The following is an 18013-nucleotide window of genomic DNA, read 5'->3' on the forward strand; positions in this document are numbered from 1 at the left end:
CGCAACTAAAGAAAAACCCCACCCAGCAATGAAGACTCAGCACAGCCAAAAATAATAGGTAAATAAAATTATTTTAAAAACAAGAAAATTTGGGAAGGATCAAACCCAAGAAAAAATGCTTAAGTCATAGTATGTTCAAAACATGCCTAACTACCAGGACAAGTGAATTACAGGCCCCTGAATCTTAGGACTAAATTCACACTTTCTTTACACAAAAAGTGTTTGAATATTAACGTCAGTTCAACTCATGCTCTTTGTGAGCATCTGATAAAATGAGCCAAGACACTACCCAAGGAGCCACTGCACTGTGAGAAAAATCATACCTTAAAAAATAACACCAGGACTGACCACCCACCACCCCTGGTTGATGGTGTATGGCTTGCAGAAAATAGGATGGAGAAGTCAAAGTTATGAGACCTTGGAGACCATTCTGGAGGCCTCCAGGCCTGCACAGAGAGTCAAGAGAACAGTCGCTTGGCTAGAATCTGAATGCCTGAATTTCAACTGTGTAATCAGCCTGGAATCATAAGCAAATCACACCTCTCTGAACCTTAGTTTTCTCATCTGGAATATGAGGGCATCAACCAGATGACTGCAAGGTTCTTCGCAGCTCTGAGTTCAAAGGTTTCCAAGTACACTAAAAAGTAGCAAGGCTTTAAGAAAAAGGTTAGAAGGAAATACCAAAATGTTAACAAATTATTTCTAAGAAATTAAAATCTTAAGTAATCTTCTTCCTATTATTTAAATTTTCTATAATGAACTGTAGTGGGAATTTCTAATAATGTACACTCACAGCCTTGAGAAATTTCATAGAAATAACACCTGGAAAAATAGCATATATCAAGAAACTGTGTTGAGGATGTACCAACAGTGATGAAAACCATTTTTCATGTTTTTCTTAGAATAATAGCCTTCTTACAGACCCCAAGGCCAGACCCAGAAGGGAGTATGACTGGGGTCATGAAAGCATGGACCTTGACAGCGGGTCGGGGTCAGGTATGAACACCGCCTACACACTTGCTGACTGTTCCCGAGACCATCCCACGAGGGAACGGCCTGGGGAAAAACAAGGAGATCTGGCCTATGTCAGTGCCTTGCCTTGGGAAAGATAGATCAAGGAAAGTTTTGTAGTCTAGTCAGGAGCAACAGCTGGACTCAGAGTGGACTCTGCACCGTAGTCCGACAGAGGCTGCAGGCCCCCGACCCACTGCACCAGATTCCGTGTTCTGCTCTCATTCTCATTGCTCGCTCGCTCCCGGACCTTTACAGCAACAACTGGGCCCAACGTGGGGCTGGAGCAAAAATGAAAACACAGCGACCTGGGTCGGTTGAGACGCCTCTGAAAATTCCTGCTGGTAAGTCCTCAGGCATTTAATTAGGGTTAAAATGGGAAATGTTGAGAGTGTAGAACACTATTGCCTATATATTTGTTTATTAAGACAGCTCTCGAAAGCGGGAAGAGCTTCTGTTAGTGAAGGGCAATTGTTAGAATCGTTACAAGCCGTGGATAAATAATGCTGCTGGTTCCTGTCAACAGGAACCTTAGATTTGCAAGTCTGGGAAAAGGTTGGATCCGAGTTAAAGAAAGAACAGACAAAAGGAACTTCACTCCTTGTTTCTATTTGGAGTACATGGACATTAAATAAGTCAGTACTGGAATCTTTGCAGACTTCTGATTCTTTTGATGAAAGTGATGATGACTCTTTTGAAAAACCTCAAAATCAGTATAGCGAGGCCAGTTGCCAAATTATGTTCAATCAAGGTCATATACCAAGATTGGAACTGGGCAAAAATCAACAAGGAAGAATTTACTCTTTGACTGCTCAAGACTTCAACCCCCTCGCCCCGTTTTCACCAGGGGCCGCTGCTTGTGTTACTCTTCCTCCACCCACACCTGTATCTCGTAACTGGAAAACTGGTCACCCTGCGTGGCTAGAGCAGTGGCCTCTAACAACAGGAAAAACTGGAGGCTTTACATAAATTAATTAATGAACAACTTAGCAAGGGACATATCATTGAGTCCTTTAGCCCTTCGGATTTTCCAGTGTTCATTATGCAAAAGAAATCTGGTAAATGGAAAATGCTTACTGATTTGAGAACTGTTAAGAGGAACTAAAAAGCCTCTTGATGAAAGTGAAAGTGGAGAATGAAAAAGTTGGCTTAAAGCTCAACATTCAGAAAATGAAGATCATTGCATCCGGTCCCATCACTTCATGGGAAATAGATGGGGAACCAGTGGAAACAGTGGCAGACTTTAATTTTTGGGGCTCCAAAATCACTGCAGATGGTGATTTCAGCCATGAAATTAAAAGACACTTACTCCCTGGAAGAAAAGTTATGACCAATCTAGATAGCATATTCAAAAGCAGAGACATTACTTTGCCGACTAAGGTCCATCTAGTCAAGGCTATGGTTTTTCCTGTGGTCATGTATGGATGTGAGAGTTGGACTGTGAAAAAGGCTGAACGCTGAAGAATTGATGCTTTTGAACTGTGGTGTTGGAGAAGACTCTTGAGAGTCCCTTGAACTGCAAGGAGATCCAACCAGTCCATTCTGAAGGAGATCAACCCTGGGATTTCTTTGGAAGGAATGATGCTAAAGCTGAAACTCCAGTACTTTGGCCATCTCATGCGAAGAGTTGACTCATTGGAAAAGACTCTGATGCTGGGAGGGATTGGGGGCAGGAGGAGAAGGGGACAACCCAGGATGAGATAGCTAGATGGCATCACTGATTCTATGGACTTGAGTCTGGGTGAACTCTGGGAGTTGGTGATGGACAGGGAGGCCTGGCGTGCTGCGATTCATGGGGTCGCAAAGAGTCGGACACGACTGACTGAGCGACTGAACTGAACTGAACTGAATGCTGTTATTGTTCCAATGGGTGCTTTACAACCTGGTCTACCTAATCCTAGTATGATTCCAAGAAATTGGTATTTGTTTGTTATTGATCTCAAAGATTGTTTTTTCACTATTTCTTTACACCCTGATAATCAACCTAGATTTGCCTTTTCGGTTCCTTGCATTAATTTAAAGGAGCCACATAAAAGATTTCAATGGACTCTATTACCTCAAGGTATGCTTAACAGTCCCACTATTTGTCAAAAGTTTGTAGCCAAGGCTTTATACCCAGTGCGACAGCAATCCCCTCATGCATATATCATTCATTATATGGATGATATACTATGACTATAAAAAAGAGAGATGACATTTTTGACACTGAATGGCCATGATATTCTTTAGATTCTGGAGAAAACTAGCTAAAATAAAATCTTTTTTGAAATTGCAAAACCAGTTCTTCTTGCATGTGCAGTTAGGAAAAAGTTGACTTGTTAAAATACTTTTTTGGAGCTCCAATTCTGCCTGGGAAACAAAAACAGGCCTGGGGAGAAAACCTTAAGCTAACTCTTATCATGTCCTTGGGATACACAGCCCACTCTGTCTGGGACTCCAGCCATAAACAAATTGGTAGAACTCAAACCAAGGGAAAAAATAAAAGAAGGAGCAAAAGGATATTTTAAATTTCAAGTGGAAAACTATGAGATCTCTGTCTGTCTGTCTAAATTCAACTGTGTCTCAGTGTGTGTCTTTGATTTTGGATACTATGTGGTTAATTTATAAATAAGTTCTATTTAAATTCAGGTTCACTTACACTGAAAAATATTCAATATTAAATATCTAACAGTAATGTTTGTTTGCTATTCTAATTAAGACATGTCTTAAGTCATCAATATTATAATACTTTTATTGTGCCTAGGTTTAAGGTAAACTAAATTTATCAACAAAAAAGTAACTCTTTATATATATAAATGAGATGAAAACTTTTAGATAAACTCTATTAAATTATATTTTAGAAATGTCTAAAATAATCTGAGGATTAGGGTAACCTAAATTTCTAGAATTGTACTTAACTAAATGATAAAAGTTTATTAAATAGCTAGGTCATTTCCAAATAAAATAAGATTTTTAAAACATTAATTACTGAACACTAACTTCCTCTTACAGAAAAACTAAAGAGATTTTGGACTATTACTAAACATGTTTGGTGCCATCCTGAGATGTTCTCTATTAAAAAAAAAAGCAAATGATTTAAAAAAATTAAAACTGGTATTTATGTTCACCAATCTATAAGATGCTAATATACAAGACAGCTCATGGTTGCTAAAGAAAAAGTAAGATGTGTGTTTTTAATAAAATGGTATAAGGAATGGAATTACTTTCTATTAAGGAAAAAAGAAGTACATCTGAACTTACAAGCGGTTGTTCTCTGAATAGGCAAATACCGTGATGAATACAGAAGCGTAAAAAAGGTTTGTTTCAAGTGGAAGAGAGTTTTGTGCGTGAAACAGGTTTTTAAGGCATTAAACTGCCTTTGAAATCTTTTACTGTTACTTTGACTAGTGAATAACTGTTGTTTCACAATGAATATAAGCTGGTACCAATCTGGAATTTGATTTTCTCTTCCTGTTAAAAATCAAAGTCTTCTTGGAATATGGCTTTTTGATAACAGACTATATAAATTTCTTTGTATTTAAGTGATTCATACTTGCTTTTTAAATCTTTCGTTACTTTGATAAAATGAATGTTATTTCACAATGATCTATGGAGACTATGACACACATAGAGAAAGCTCATACTGCTTCTATAAAATTAACCCCTCATAAGGAAATTTAAAATGGATAAGTAATGGCTATAAACCAGTCAGGGCTATGGGAAGTCCAAGACAGCCACTTGGCTTTTCCCGACTCCCTGACAAACCTCACTTTTATTTGATAAGATAAAGCCTTTCCTGGCTGTAGGGTTAATATCTCACAATAAAAAAAAAAATGCTTAAAATACATTTTCTGCGATCTCCAGTGACTGGGACACCCATTTTGCTGGACAGGTCATACAGACATTGAGAAAAACTTCACAAACCTCTTGGAGACTATAGTTTTTACTGGCATCCTTAGTCATCAGGCAAGGACCACAAATCAAAGGGATTGGTTACATGAGATTGAACAAACTGCTAAACATGAGTACAATTTTCATGACTTTTTTGTTTGATATATTACTGGCTTCTAATTTTTGTTTTCAAATATAAAAAAGCTCATCTCCTCCAGTCACTGATGGTTTAAAACAATTTAGTGATTTACACTTGCAGATAAAATTAAAACATTTTTCTTTTCTCTCTGTCATGTCCCTCCAGAAATTAAAAACATCTGGGTTCTGAACAGCCTCATCAAGGTAAAAAAAAAAAAAAGACTGTCTCCAGACATATACAAGAGTATACTGGGGAGCTGTAAAAGAAATATCCACCAACTGATGTCATTCAAAAGCAGAGACATTACTTTGCTGACTAAGGTCCGTCTAGTCAAGGCTATGGTTTTACCTGTGGTCATGTATGGATGTGAGAGTTGGACTGTGAAGAAGGCTGAGCGCCGAAGAATTGATGCTTTTGAACTGTAGTGTTGGAGAAGACTCTTGAGAGTCCCTTGGATTGCAAGGAGATCCAACCAGTCCATTCTGAAGGAGATCAGTCCTGGGATTTCTTTGGAAGGAATGATGCTAAAGCTGAAACTCTGGTACTTTGGCCATCTCATGAGAAGAGTTGACTCATTGGAAAAGACGCTGATGCTGGGAGGGATTGGGGTCAGGAGGAGAAGGGGACGACCGAGGATGAGATGGCTGGATGGCATCACTGACTCGATGGACATGAGTCTGAGTGAACTCCTGGAGTTGGTGATGGACAGGGAGGCCTGGCGTGCTGCGATTCATGGGATCGCAAAGAGTCAGACACGACTGAGTGACTGAACTGAACTGAACTGATGTCAGACCTATGACATCTAATGTTTCACTGAATCTTAAGTTCTAGTTTTGTTAATTAAGATCTGTATTTACTAAGACTCACTTCTTAGATAATTCCTTATGGTTATGTTACATTGCTAAGAGGCTTCATGAAGTCAAATTTAAAAAGACATTCGTCAAGTTAAATTAAACAGGTCCTTCATTAAAAAGGACACTCTAAGTTTGTTTCTAAAACTTATCTCAGTAACTAGTCTTTAAATAAAGATCAGATGCTCCAGGATCTACAACCAGGAAATTAACAACAAGCTATAGTCGTTTAACAAACTAAGTCAGATGACTTAAAGACGTCACTGGGCTATGCCTAATAAAAGTTCTTGACTTAAATTCTTATGATTCTGCTATTACAGCTAACTATACTGTTTTCTATATTGCCTGTTTCAAGAAATGTTGTCCCTTACGTTATCAAATGTGTGACTGAGGCACTGATATAATGATGGCATGCAGTTCCATATAAAATCCATAGTTATAATGGATGTAACTCATATCTTCCTTTGGTAAACTCTCTTATGTACTCATGACTGTTGATACATTCTCTCAATTTATATGGGCCCCTGCTCATTCCAGTGAGACTACAAAACATATGCAAAGACATTTATATGCATTTTTTGCTGCTATAAAACTATCAAAAACTATAAAAACTGATAACGGCCCTGCTTATACCAGTAGAATATTCCAACAATCTCTTAAAATTTGATCTATAAAACATTCTACTGACATTCCCAATAACCCACCAAGACAGGCCATAATGCAGAGGGCTAATCAATCACTTAAACACATAATACAAAAACAAAAAGGGGGAAACGCCATAGGACAATAAACAATATTGATTAAAGCTTTATTTACTCTCAATTTTTGAATATTTTCACACAAACTATGGGAACTACAGCTGAGTGACATGTTCAGGCTACATCCACAAATACAACTAAGCCTGTGATTTGGTGGCAAGATCTACTAATAAATGCTTGGTCACCAGGAAAGTTAATTACATGGGAAAGAGGGTTTGCTTGTATCTCCCCAGGAGAAGGTCCAGAACCTGAGTGGATTCCAGCTGGTAGAGTCAAACTGGGCAGAAACAACCAGTGACTCCAGACAACCTCATCATGGTTATGTTTGCCCTGGTAACTATCGCAGTGAGTATACCCCTGGTTTTGGCAGAAGCAAAGAATTATACTTATTGGGCATATATACCTAATTCCCCATTACTAAAACCCATTGACTGGGGGGATTCTATAATTCCCATTTATGTTAATGATTCTTCCTGGAGACCAGGACCTGAAGGTACACGCCTTCCTTTTGTTTAAAAAGAGAAAGGGACTCCCTTCAGTGTTACTTATGGGTATGAATCCTGGCCAATTTGTGTCGGACCAGCTACAGGATGTCTTAAATTATCTATGCAAGCCTGGCTGTTGACTAATTCTTTAAATCATAACTATACTAAGATTCAACTATATCTTCTCTCTGGTCTGAGTTTTGCTTATAACGACTCAGAATCCAATAATGACACAAAATCAGACAGACCTTTATGCAACTATCGCAAGCTGTGGACTGAAACACAAGATCATATTCACTGGGATAATTGCCGTGGGACTGAGGGAGTAATTTTGATTAGTGGTTCCTATTGAACTGTATGGGGTATGCAGTCCCCTAAGGGGTATGCAGTCTCTAATTGCTTTCATCAAAATCAGTCCTGCAATGCTCACAAAAGGATGTGTTGGCAGGTGCATAAAGTCTTTGACCAAACTAATATTACCACTCATTCAGACCATCCAATTATATGATATGGTAGTGGCATGTCACCTTCCTCCCCACAACTGGATCAAGGAAGAGGGCAAGGAGAGGTTTAGAAATTGGCTTTAAGTCTTAGAAAATTGCAAATTCGGGATGGACATTATTCCGATAAAACTAATGATTCACTGACATTTAACACCAGTACAAACTGGGCATTTTATATTCAGGCTTGTGTGAGAGATTGTTATGTGCTCTTGAAAGGGACAATTTCTATCAATGAAAGCGTACAAGAACTTTCTTGCCAGGATTACAAATTATATACTTGCTTAAATTCTTCACTTTATAATTCTAATCACTCATTTGTTATATTAAGACAGAGATTGGGAATATAGCTTCCAGTAAATCAAACCAGACCATAGGAAGGCTCCCCTGAAATACATGCTCTTTTAAAGGTTGTAAATAAAGTACTGCAACGTTCCAAACAGTTTATTGGACTCCTTATAACAGCTATTGTGGAAATTATTGTGATAGCCACGACCACAGCAGTAGCCGAGGTGGCTCCGCATCAAACTATACAAACAACTACATTTGTACAGTAGTGGGACCAAAATGCAAGTTCTGCCTGCGAAAGTCAAACCCACACAGACCGAGAAATTAATGAACGATCGACTGATTTAGAAAACGCAGTTCTCCTACTAGGGGACGAAATACAAAATTTAAAATTACAAACTCATCTTAAGTGCGACTGGAATATCTCTTCATTTTGTGTCACACCTCATTAACATAATGAAAGTGCATATACTTGGGATCGATTATCTAAACATCTGAGAGAACATATTCGTAATAATCTATCCTTAGATATTTCCCAATTACAGGCTACTATGTCTAATATGCAGAATGTTCACTTACAATAACCCCCAGAAACTGATTTATTTAAAGAAACTGAGGAAAGCTTACATAAACTTAAACCCATGATGTGGATTAAAACTTTAGGAGGAGGACTGCTTGGTACTATAATATCAAGATGTATATTTTTAACTGTTTTGTGTCTAGTCCTTAGATACACGAGCGAAATCATCCAAGAAATGATAAAGAAAGAAGTTGCTCAGACAGCGTATCTACTCCTGCAAAAACAAAAGGGGGGAGATGTAGTGGGAATTTCTAATAATGTACACTCACAGCCTTGAGAAATTTCATAGAAATAGCACCTGGAGAAACAGCATATATCAAGAAGCTGTGCTGAGGATGTATCAACAATGATCAAAAATATTTTTCATGTTTTCCTTAGAATAACAGCCTTCTTACAGACCCCAAGGCCAGGCCCAAAAGCGAGTATGACTGGGGTCATGAAAGCATGGACCCTGACAGCGGGTCAGCGTCAGGTATGAACACCGCCTACACACTTGCTGACTGCTCCCGAGACCGTCCCACGAGGGAACGACCTGGGGAGAAACAAGATCTGGCCTATGTCAGTGCAGTGCCTTGGGAAAGACAGATCAAGGAAAGTTTTGTAGCCTACAGTCAGGAGCAACAGCTGGACTCAGAGTGGACTCTGCACCTCAGTCCGACAGAGGCTGCAGGCCCCCTGACCCAGTGCACCAGATTTTGTGTTCTGCTCTCATTCTTGCTGCTCGCTCCCAGACTTTAGGGCAACAATGAACAGATAATAATTTTAAATAAAAATCACCATATTTACTTAAGAAATAATTGAATACATTCCTAAATCATACTAGAAAGAAATAGATTGTTACTGCCCAGTTCTGGAAAAGGTGTACATGGAGCCCATAAAAATTTAACTTAGTTTTAAGGATCTTGAGTTTGTTTCCTAAGGCAGTCATCTTTCCCAGTATAAGTTTCGGGTACAATTTGGAGGAGCTGATTAGTTGCAGCTCTCAAAACACAGTTATGTCAAAACCTTGAGTTAAGGCCATACCTGTTTCCTTCAGCTCTTTTATTTCCAAGTTAGGGGTCTCTTTTGGATGTTCTGAAGTTAGTCCTAGACACACACTGACATCAGGATGAAATTCGTATCTCTGCACCCTGGGACTCTCAGTTGGCTGAGTTCTCTGGGCTCCAATAAAATCCTGTAACAAGGGAAATACTGTCAAGGACACATCTGCAATCATCTGAATGTCACTGGTGTTTTAGAAACATATGTAGGTGTCAGATAAACTCTCTGTTACTCCTGTTGGGTAGACTCACTATAGTTCTCATAAACGAACTCACTGTAATTACCAATACTTTGAAAAGTAGTAACAGCGGCCTCGCTGGTGGCTCAGTGGTAGAGAATCCACCTACCAGTGAAGGAGACACGGATGCAGTCTCTGACCTGGGGATATCCCACATGCCACGGGGCAACGAAGCCCCTGCACCACAACTTCTGAGCCTGTGCTCTAGAGCCTGGGAGCTGCAACTACCAAAGCCCGCAAGCCCGCCCACCGAGAGCCCATGCTCTGCAACAAGAGAGGTTGTCCCAGTGAGAGCTGGTGCACCACACCTACAGAGGAGCCCCACTCGCCACAGCTGGATGGAGAGCCTGTGCAGCAATGAAGACCCGGCACGGCCAAAAGTAAATAGATAAAGTGATTTGTTTTAAAGTAACTAAAGCTGCTATCCACTGAATCACACTACGTGCCTACAGGGTGCCCCTTTTACAAACTGACCCTCTCCAGCCTCCCTCTGCAATTTCCTGCTGCCCTCAACCAAATCAGGCAATTAGGCTTTTCTTGGGAACACAGAAAGAGTGTCATGAAATGAGGATTTCCAAAACTTCCTACAACTTGATCTCACCTTCTTCTTGGTCTCTTAACTCCCTAATTTACCCTGAGATAGGTAAGCAAAAATAGACCGCTAACAACTTTAGAGCTTACCTTTAAGTCATTCTTCATAATATACCGGATATCTTGAAGGTTCATAGTTCTATCTTTCTGCTTGACCTGGATGCCTGACTTAACAATATCATAGTAAGGTTTCGGAAGCCTGACATCAGCTTCTAAATAATTTCCCAAGACTATGGTTTCTTTAATGACTGAGCCATCTAAGCCATCCCAGGGTATGTTGTCTGTTAAGGAAAAAGCCAGAAGAAGAAACATTAAGAAATCAGATAAAACTGGCTAACTTTCCTCAACTTGCTCAACCTCTTTAAAATTAATCTCTCCGTAGAAAAACTACTGGAAGCTCAGTAACAAAGGAGAAACCATCTGACCCAAATAGCAGGGAGATCCCTGTCACAGAGACAGGATAAAGCAGTGCCAGACCCCTGTAGGTGTGGGCTTCTGGCCGGCAGACCTGGGGACCACAAGGGATGTTTCCTGGTGTCAGGCTGGCCTGCCCAATGCATTCCTGTCACAGAAGGTGAGGCTTTGCCTCTGAGACCGTAAACACTACTACACGGGGCTGAGTCTCACTCCGGCAGTGAATGTGGTTTGTATGCCTTCACCTCAGAGACCTGTACGTTTGGAAGGGCTTCTATTTCTTATAAGCGACACTGCTTACACATACAATGGATCCTGGGTGTGTCTGATTTCCATTTACTTCTCAGAGGCCAATCCTTTCCCCTCATTTGTAAGTTCTTAACATAGAGAACAACCTGTGGTTACCAATGGAGAGAGGGGAAAGAGAGGGATGGCCTGGGAAGTTTGGGTTTGGTAAATGCACACTGTCACATTTAGAATGGAATGGATAAACAACAAGGTCCTACTGTATAGCACAAGAAGCTACATTACTCAATATCCTGTGATAAACCACAATGGGAAAGAAAGCTGTGGTACATATACACAATGGAGTATTACTCAGCCATTAAAAAGAATTCATTTGAATCAGTTCTGATGAGATGGATGAAACTGGAGCCGATTATACAGAGTGAAGTAAGCCAGAAAGAAAAACACCAATACAGTATACTAACACATATATATGGAATTAAGGAAGATGGCAATGATGACCCTGTATGCAAGACAGGGAAAGAGACACAGATGTGTATAATGGACTTTTGGACTCAGAGGGAGAGGGAGAGGGTGGGATGATTTGGGAGAATGACATTCTAACATGTATACTATCATGTAAGAATTGAATTGCCAGTCTATGTCTGATGCAGGATACAGCATGCTTGGAGCTGGTGCATGGGGATGACCCAGAGAGATGTTATGGGTAGGGAGGTGGGAGGGGGGTTCATGTTTGGGAACGCATGTAAGAATTAAAGATTTTAAAATTTAAAAAAAAATAAAAAATAAAAAAAGAGAATGCACACGTATGTGTAACTGAGCCACTCTGCAGAGACTGGCACAACACTGTAAATCAGCTATACTTCAATAAAAATTAAAAAAGAAAAAGAAAACAGGTTCTCAAGGGGCACCTCACAGAGACCCCTAAGCACTGACAGCAATATTCAGTTTAAAAACTCCCCTTGGATTCAGTGCACTACCATTGACAAGCCAATAGGTGGGCTTTGCTGAATCTTGAAGAACAGGTTAAAAGAGAATGACTTCTGAGAGATCACATCTTACATGAACACAAAGAGGTTCCCTAAAGTCTTCTTCCCTGTGTCCTGCACTCTCAATACACTAAGCGACTCTTCAGGGGGAAGAAAACCCAAGCTAGGAACAGGGACTTCGGTCACTGCCGGTGTGCTCTCTGACCCACCTGTTAAAATCTCCTGTACGATTACAGAAAAGCTGTAGACGTCCGACTTCACAGTGGCTGCCTTCTGTAAGATCACCTCCGGGGCGGCCCAATTGTACAGCTGGGTGGGGAGTGGCACTCGAGTCAGGCCCCTGTGTGCACCCCCATCCTGGCTACAGAAGGAAATGCAAGGTGGGGCTGGCGTCTGAAAGGGCCACTGTGATCCCCACGCAGCACACGAGGGAAACACTTGCTGATGGCCTCCTTGAGCTTCTAGAAACCCAGCTAGACCCTGAACCAGCCCACACTGCCTGCTGCTGCTACCTGAGCAGGCCCTGCCCCACCTCCCACCTCAGCTGGCCACTCCCTCCCACTCACTCCTTCCCCACAAGTCACAGGGGCCCTCTCGAAGTTTCTCCAATGTGCCAAACACATCACCACTTCAGGTTTTTGCACTGGTGGTTTCTTCTGAGAGCATGCTCTGCCCACAGAGCCTAGCATGACTGCGTGCTTCTTATAATTAAAACACTAGCTCAAAAATCACCTCCTCGGAGAGGACTTACCAGACCACCTAAAGTAGTCCCAATTTATTGGCTTCAGGGCATTTATTATCTGAATTTCTTGTTCACTGATTTATTATTTATCATCTGCTATTATCTGCTCCATGAGGCAGGCCTCTTAACTCTTATATCATCAGAACTCTAAACTTACACCAAGGCCTCAATGCTTACTTTTGAATAAATGAACCTAAGACTTTTTCACGGAGAAGGCAATGGCAACCCACTCCAGTACTCTTGCCTGGAAAATCCCATGGACGGAGGAACCTGGTAGGCTGCAGTCCATGGGGTCACTAAGAGTCGGGCACGACTGAGCGACTTTACTTTCACTTTTCACTTTCATGCACTGGAGAAGGAAATGACAACCCACTCCAGTATTCTTGCCTGGAGAATCCCAGGGACAGAGAAGCCTAGTGGGCTGCCACCTATGGGGTCACACAGAGTCGGACACGACTGAAGCGACTTAGCAGCAGCAAGAATTCTCCAAGAACCCCTTCAAGCCTCCCTCAGAGCCTTCTGGGACTTTTCCAACTCTTCGTGATTGCTCCTTTTCTGAGCTCTGCCCTCTTGGAAATGAGCCCTCTCAGTTTATACTCAAAGTTTCACTGATTTGCTTGAATAACTCAACTTTGTATCCAGGCTCCTTGAGAACTAAGTCAGAGTGTCCTAAATGTCCTCTGGGCCAACAAAACTCCTCAGGATGAAATCAGTGCTGATTTCTGCCCACAGCTGTCATGAGCATCAAATGAGATCACACGTGTGGAAACACTCTGTGAGCCATAAAGCAATAAGCAAGTAAGGAATTATTACGAATGTTGTTGTTTAGTTGCTAAGTCGTGTCTGACTCTTTGTGACCCCACAGACTGTAGCCCATCAGGCTCTTCTATCCTTGGGGTTTCCCAGGCAAGAATACTGGAGTGGGTTGCCACTTCCTTCTTCAGGGGATCTTCCCCACCCAGGGATTGAACCTGGGTCTCCTTCACTGGCAGGCGCGTTCGTTACCACCGAGCCACCTGGAAAGCCCAATGTGAACTTAAATGATAAGCATTGGTAAAGCCTTGATGACTACTGGTTGATAATTAAGAATTAAGTGTTTAGAAATTTCCTAGCAGTCCAGTGGTTAGGACCAAGTGCTTTCACTGCCAAGGCCCAGGTTCAATCCCTGGTTGGGGAACTAGAGATTTCACCACCAGTGATGCAAGGCAGCCAGAAAAAGAATTAAGTTTTTATTTAAAAAGCAAATAACTAGAAGTTCTTTTTGCTGACAGAGGAAAGCTTTTAGAGGATGGGATGAGCTTCTCAGACTTTGAACAAACTTCTCTAGGTAATACTTCTCCCAGCAGAACTTTTTTAAGAAATAATTTTATTTCTTTTCGCCTGTGCTGGGACTTCATCGTTGTGCGGGCTTTTCTCTAGTTGTGGCGAGTGGGGGCTACTCTCCAGGTGAGGTGAGCGAGCTTCTCATCGTGGCGGTCTCCCTTGCACAGCCTCCAGAGCACAGGCTCAGTAGTTGTGGCACACAGGCTGAGCTGCTCCGTGGCACGGGGAGTCTTTCCGGACCAGGGACTAAATACGTGCCTCCTGCACTGGCAGACAGATTCTTTACCACTGAGCCACCAGGGAAGTCTGCTCTCAGCAGAACTTTCGATTGCAGGCAGTAAGTTTAGGAAGCCATGAAGCTATCCTATTTTTAGACTCTGTAGTTGTATTGCTGAATAGGCAAGTGTGGCCTGGTGTTGTGTGAACAGCATGGATATACATGCAAAATATTACATTAGTATCGCAGGAAAAGCAATGGAGTGTTTTATTGTCAGAGATATAGTCCAAGGACCTAGCACACTTGGCTCTTCATATTGTAGGGTGATTGTCCAAGGGAGATGCTCACTGACCTTCTCAGGCCTTTTAGGCTACCTAAGGCAAGGGACAATCACTTACAATCAGAATTTATGTCCTTTCTCTTTTACTTCCACTCATTTTCCTCTCTTACAACCCCTCTTCCTTCTCTGTTAATGCTAGTGGAATGTAGGAGTTTTTTATTAATATTTATTTATTTATTTGGCTGCGTCGGGTATTAGTTGCGGCATGTAGGATCTTTAGTTGAGGTATGTGAACTCTTAGTGACAGCATGTGGGATCTACTTTCTGACCAGGGATCAAACCTGGGCTGCTGCATTGAAAGCACATAGCCTTAGCCAGTGGACCACTAGGAAAGTCCCAGGGAATTCTTTTCAGCTTCGGCTTTGACATCATCAAAATTACATTTGGCTATGGCTATATGATACCACTTGCAAGGTCAACTCCAGCTCTAAAGACTCCATTAAGGAGTTGAAGAATAGGAGAAACTGCCGTATCATTTTTACATCAAGAGATGGAATGCTACTCTTGACAATAAACAGCCCTCCGAGTTCCTCCGTCCATGGGATTCTCCAAGCAAGAATACTGGAATGGGTTGCCATGCCATCCTCCAGGGGATCTTCGTCGCCCAGGGATCAAACCAACATCGCTTGTGTCTCCTGCACTGGCAGGTTGGTTCTTTACCACTAGAGCCACCTGGAAGCCCCAGGATTGAGGCTCTGTGTGTGTGTTAGTTGCTCAGTCATGACCAACTCTTTCTGATCCTATGGACTGAAGTCCCCCAGGCTCCTTTGTTCATGGAATTTTCCAGGCAAGAATACTGGAGTGGATTGCCATTCCCTTCTCCAGGGGATCTTCCTGACCCAGGGACAGAACCCGGGTCTCCTGCACTGCAGGCAGATTCTTTCCTGTCTGAGCCACCAGGGAAGCCCAGGGTTGAGGCTGGCCATCTCCAAATCCCCATTTCACTCTAGGATTCATATTTCTATTGGAGAGCGGATCAAATAAACTGTTATACCTCCATGCGAACCACAGGTGGCGCTGCATCACTGGCAAATAGCTTGGGTTCTAAAACCTTATTGAAAAAAGTCAACGGTAAAAATGCCCAAACCCTTCAGCTCTTGAACACATAGCCAAAGTGGTGAACCTTGTTCTGCATCACTTCAAGGATTCACTTCAAATGCTTCCTGAGCACTTACTATGTGGCAGGCCCTGAGCTGGGTGGTAAAAATGAACAAGCCATAGTATGGGTCCTGCTCACCATTCGGAGGGGCCGACACTTGACTACTGGGCAATGAAGCATGCTTGGTGATTCGGGGAAAGGGCTTTACTATAGGCTTCATGGGGGGGGGGGGGGGGGTGTGGTGGAAGATGGTGTCAGAAATAAGTTTAAAAGGATAAACAGGAGTGCCAGGTACTCCAGGCGTGAGGAGCTGCCCTGAGAAATGGCATGGCCTGCCAAGTGTCTTCAGATGGCCAGGCAGAGTCGTAAGTGATGCGGGTGACGCTGCGGGTGAAGCCCCCACCACGGAAGGCTTCCCACTCTACAAAGTGCGGGGACTTAATCTTGTAGGCAGAGGGAGACACTGGGGTTGAGAATGGACCAGATCTGAGACTGAGCAGCTCAACTGGCGAGAGCTCTGGCCTCCACTGGTTTCCAATGGAAAACGGCTCCAGTCACAGCTAACTGCTCCCCTGTTTCTCTCTCGTCCCATCACTGCCCCGTCGCCATGCAAGAGTGAGGAGGATCTTCTTAACCTGTGAATCAGCCAGAACATCATTCTTCTCAAAAAAAAAAAAAATCCTTCACAGTAAACCAGTGTTTCAAGGATTAAATTCAAACCCTTTGCCAAGGCCCACAAAGGGAAGCCCAATCTGACCCATGCTCTCCTCTCCAGACAGAGACAAGGGACACACGAGGCCCAGGGAACTGATAGTCTTTCCACTTCATTCAATTTAAAAAACATGTTGAGGAACTTCCCTGATGGTCCAGTGGTTAAGACTCCACGCTGCCAATGCAGGGGGTGTGGCTTCAATCCCTGGTCAGGGAACTATGATGCCACAAACAGCATGGAATGGCCATAAATACATAAATAAACAAAATTATCTGTAAATAAATAAAATAGAATTTTTAAAATAAAAAGGAATTTCCCTGGTGGTCCACTGGCTAAGACTCCACACTCCTAATGCAGGGAGCCTGGGCTCTATCCCTGCTCAGAGAACTAGATCCCACACGCCGCAGCTAAAGATCCCACGTGTCACGACTAAAGATCCTGTGTGCTGCAACTGAGACCTGGCACAGCCAAATAAATAAATACATTGTTTTAAAATAAATTTTTAAAAAAATTTTTAATTAAAAAAATTAAGAGCATGCAGAGCTCCCGCTGTGTGGAGGCCTGCTCTAGCCTCTAGGTATCTGAGATATGGCAGCAGATAAAACAGAAATCCCTGTCCTCATAGAGCTTTTCTAAGAAGTAAATTATGAGATGCAAGACCTGCCAGGGGCTTCCCAGGTGGCACTAGTGGTAAAGAACTCGCCTGCCAATGCAGGAGACATGAGGGATAAGGGTTTGATCCCTGGATCGGGAAGATCCCCTGGAGGAGGGCATGGCAACCCACTCCAGCATTCTTGCCTGGAAAATCCCATAGACAGAGGAGCCTGGCAGGCAACAGTCCATGGGATTGCAAAGAGTCAGCCATGACTGAAGTGACTTAGCAGGTATGCACGCAAGACCTGCCAGAGACTCAGAAATAAAACCTCAGTGATGGTGGTGGGTGAGGACCAGGCTCAGCGGAGGTGAGCAGGTCTCAGCCAGGGGTCTGCCCGCGGCTCAGGCTGCACCCGAGCAGCCCTGGGCCCGGGCCTCAGAGCTGCGGAGGACGGTAAGGAAGCGCAGGGTAGATCCTCTGCCCCCCAGAACTGAGGGGCAGGAGATGGGGGCCAGCCCTCCACTCTCAGGAGGACTCTGACTTCTGCCAAATGCGAAATGAAGCCCATGCCCGAAACCTCGAGTAAAGATGATGTTTTCATCACTACTTCCCTCCCTGCACTGAGCCCCACCTACTCAGGTCAGGATCGTAAGGCTCACCAGCACCCACCGCCTTCTCACATCTTCCAGGATGCACAGCTGTGGTGCATTTCCCAGCCTGCCTGCAGGGAAGAGGTGACTGGGTGCTGGGCCTTGTAAAGTGGGAAGTAATGATACACCTACTTCCGGTAGTCCCTAAACCCCTCCACGCGTCCCTCCAGGCTTGCTCTTTCTCAATGAGCAGCGATGCGGAGGACACAGTGGGAGGCTGAGGCCTGGGGGCCAGTGGAGCCCTGGAAGGGAGGAATGCAGAGCACGGTGAATGCCATCCCTTCCCAACACACACACGCTGCATGGCAAGGTGAGTGAGAAATACTTGGGCTGT

The 18013-nt window shown here is 42.9% G+C and overlaps 1 protein-coding gene and 1 long non-coding RNA gene across 2 annotated transcripts in view; one reads left to right on the forward strand and one right to left on the reverse strand.

The window, feature by feature from the left end:
* The window catches only part of TEX14 (testis expressed 14, intercellular bridge forming factor), a 112063-nt gene that overhangs the window by 35953 nt on the left and 58097 nt on the right, over window positions 1–18013 (reverse strand). The window contains exons 10-12 of the mRNA XM_018064130.1: window positions 12211–12362; window positions 10443–10633; window positions 9506–9656 (exon numbers count right to left, since the gene is read on the reverse strand). Of these exons, the coding sequence (XP_017919619.1) occupies window positions 9506–9656; window positions 10443–10633; window positions 12211–12362 (494 nt within the window). The remainder of the gene's footprint in view (window positions 1–9505; window positions 9657–10442; window positions 10634–12210; window positions 12363–18013) is intronic.
* On the forward strand, window positions 1066–5239 carry LOC106503188. Its single transcript, XR_001296831.2, has 2 exons — window positions 1066–1355; window positions 5186–5239. It is a non-coding gene; the product is annotated as an uncharacterized LOC106503188 (long non-coding RNA).

The sequence above is a fragment of the Capra hircus genome, chromosome 19, assembly GCF_001704415.2.
Source record: "Capra hircus breed San Clemente chromosome 19, ASM170441v1, whole genome shotgun sequence".
NCBI classification, from domain to species: domain Eukaryota; kingdom Metazoa; phylum Chordata; class Mammalia; order Artiodactyla; family Bovidae; genus Capra; species Capra hircus.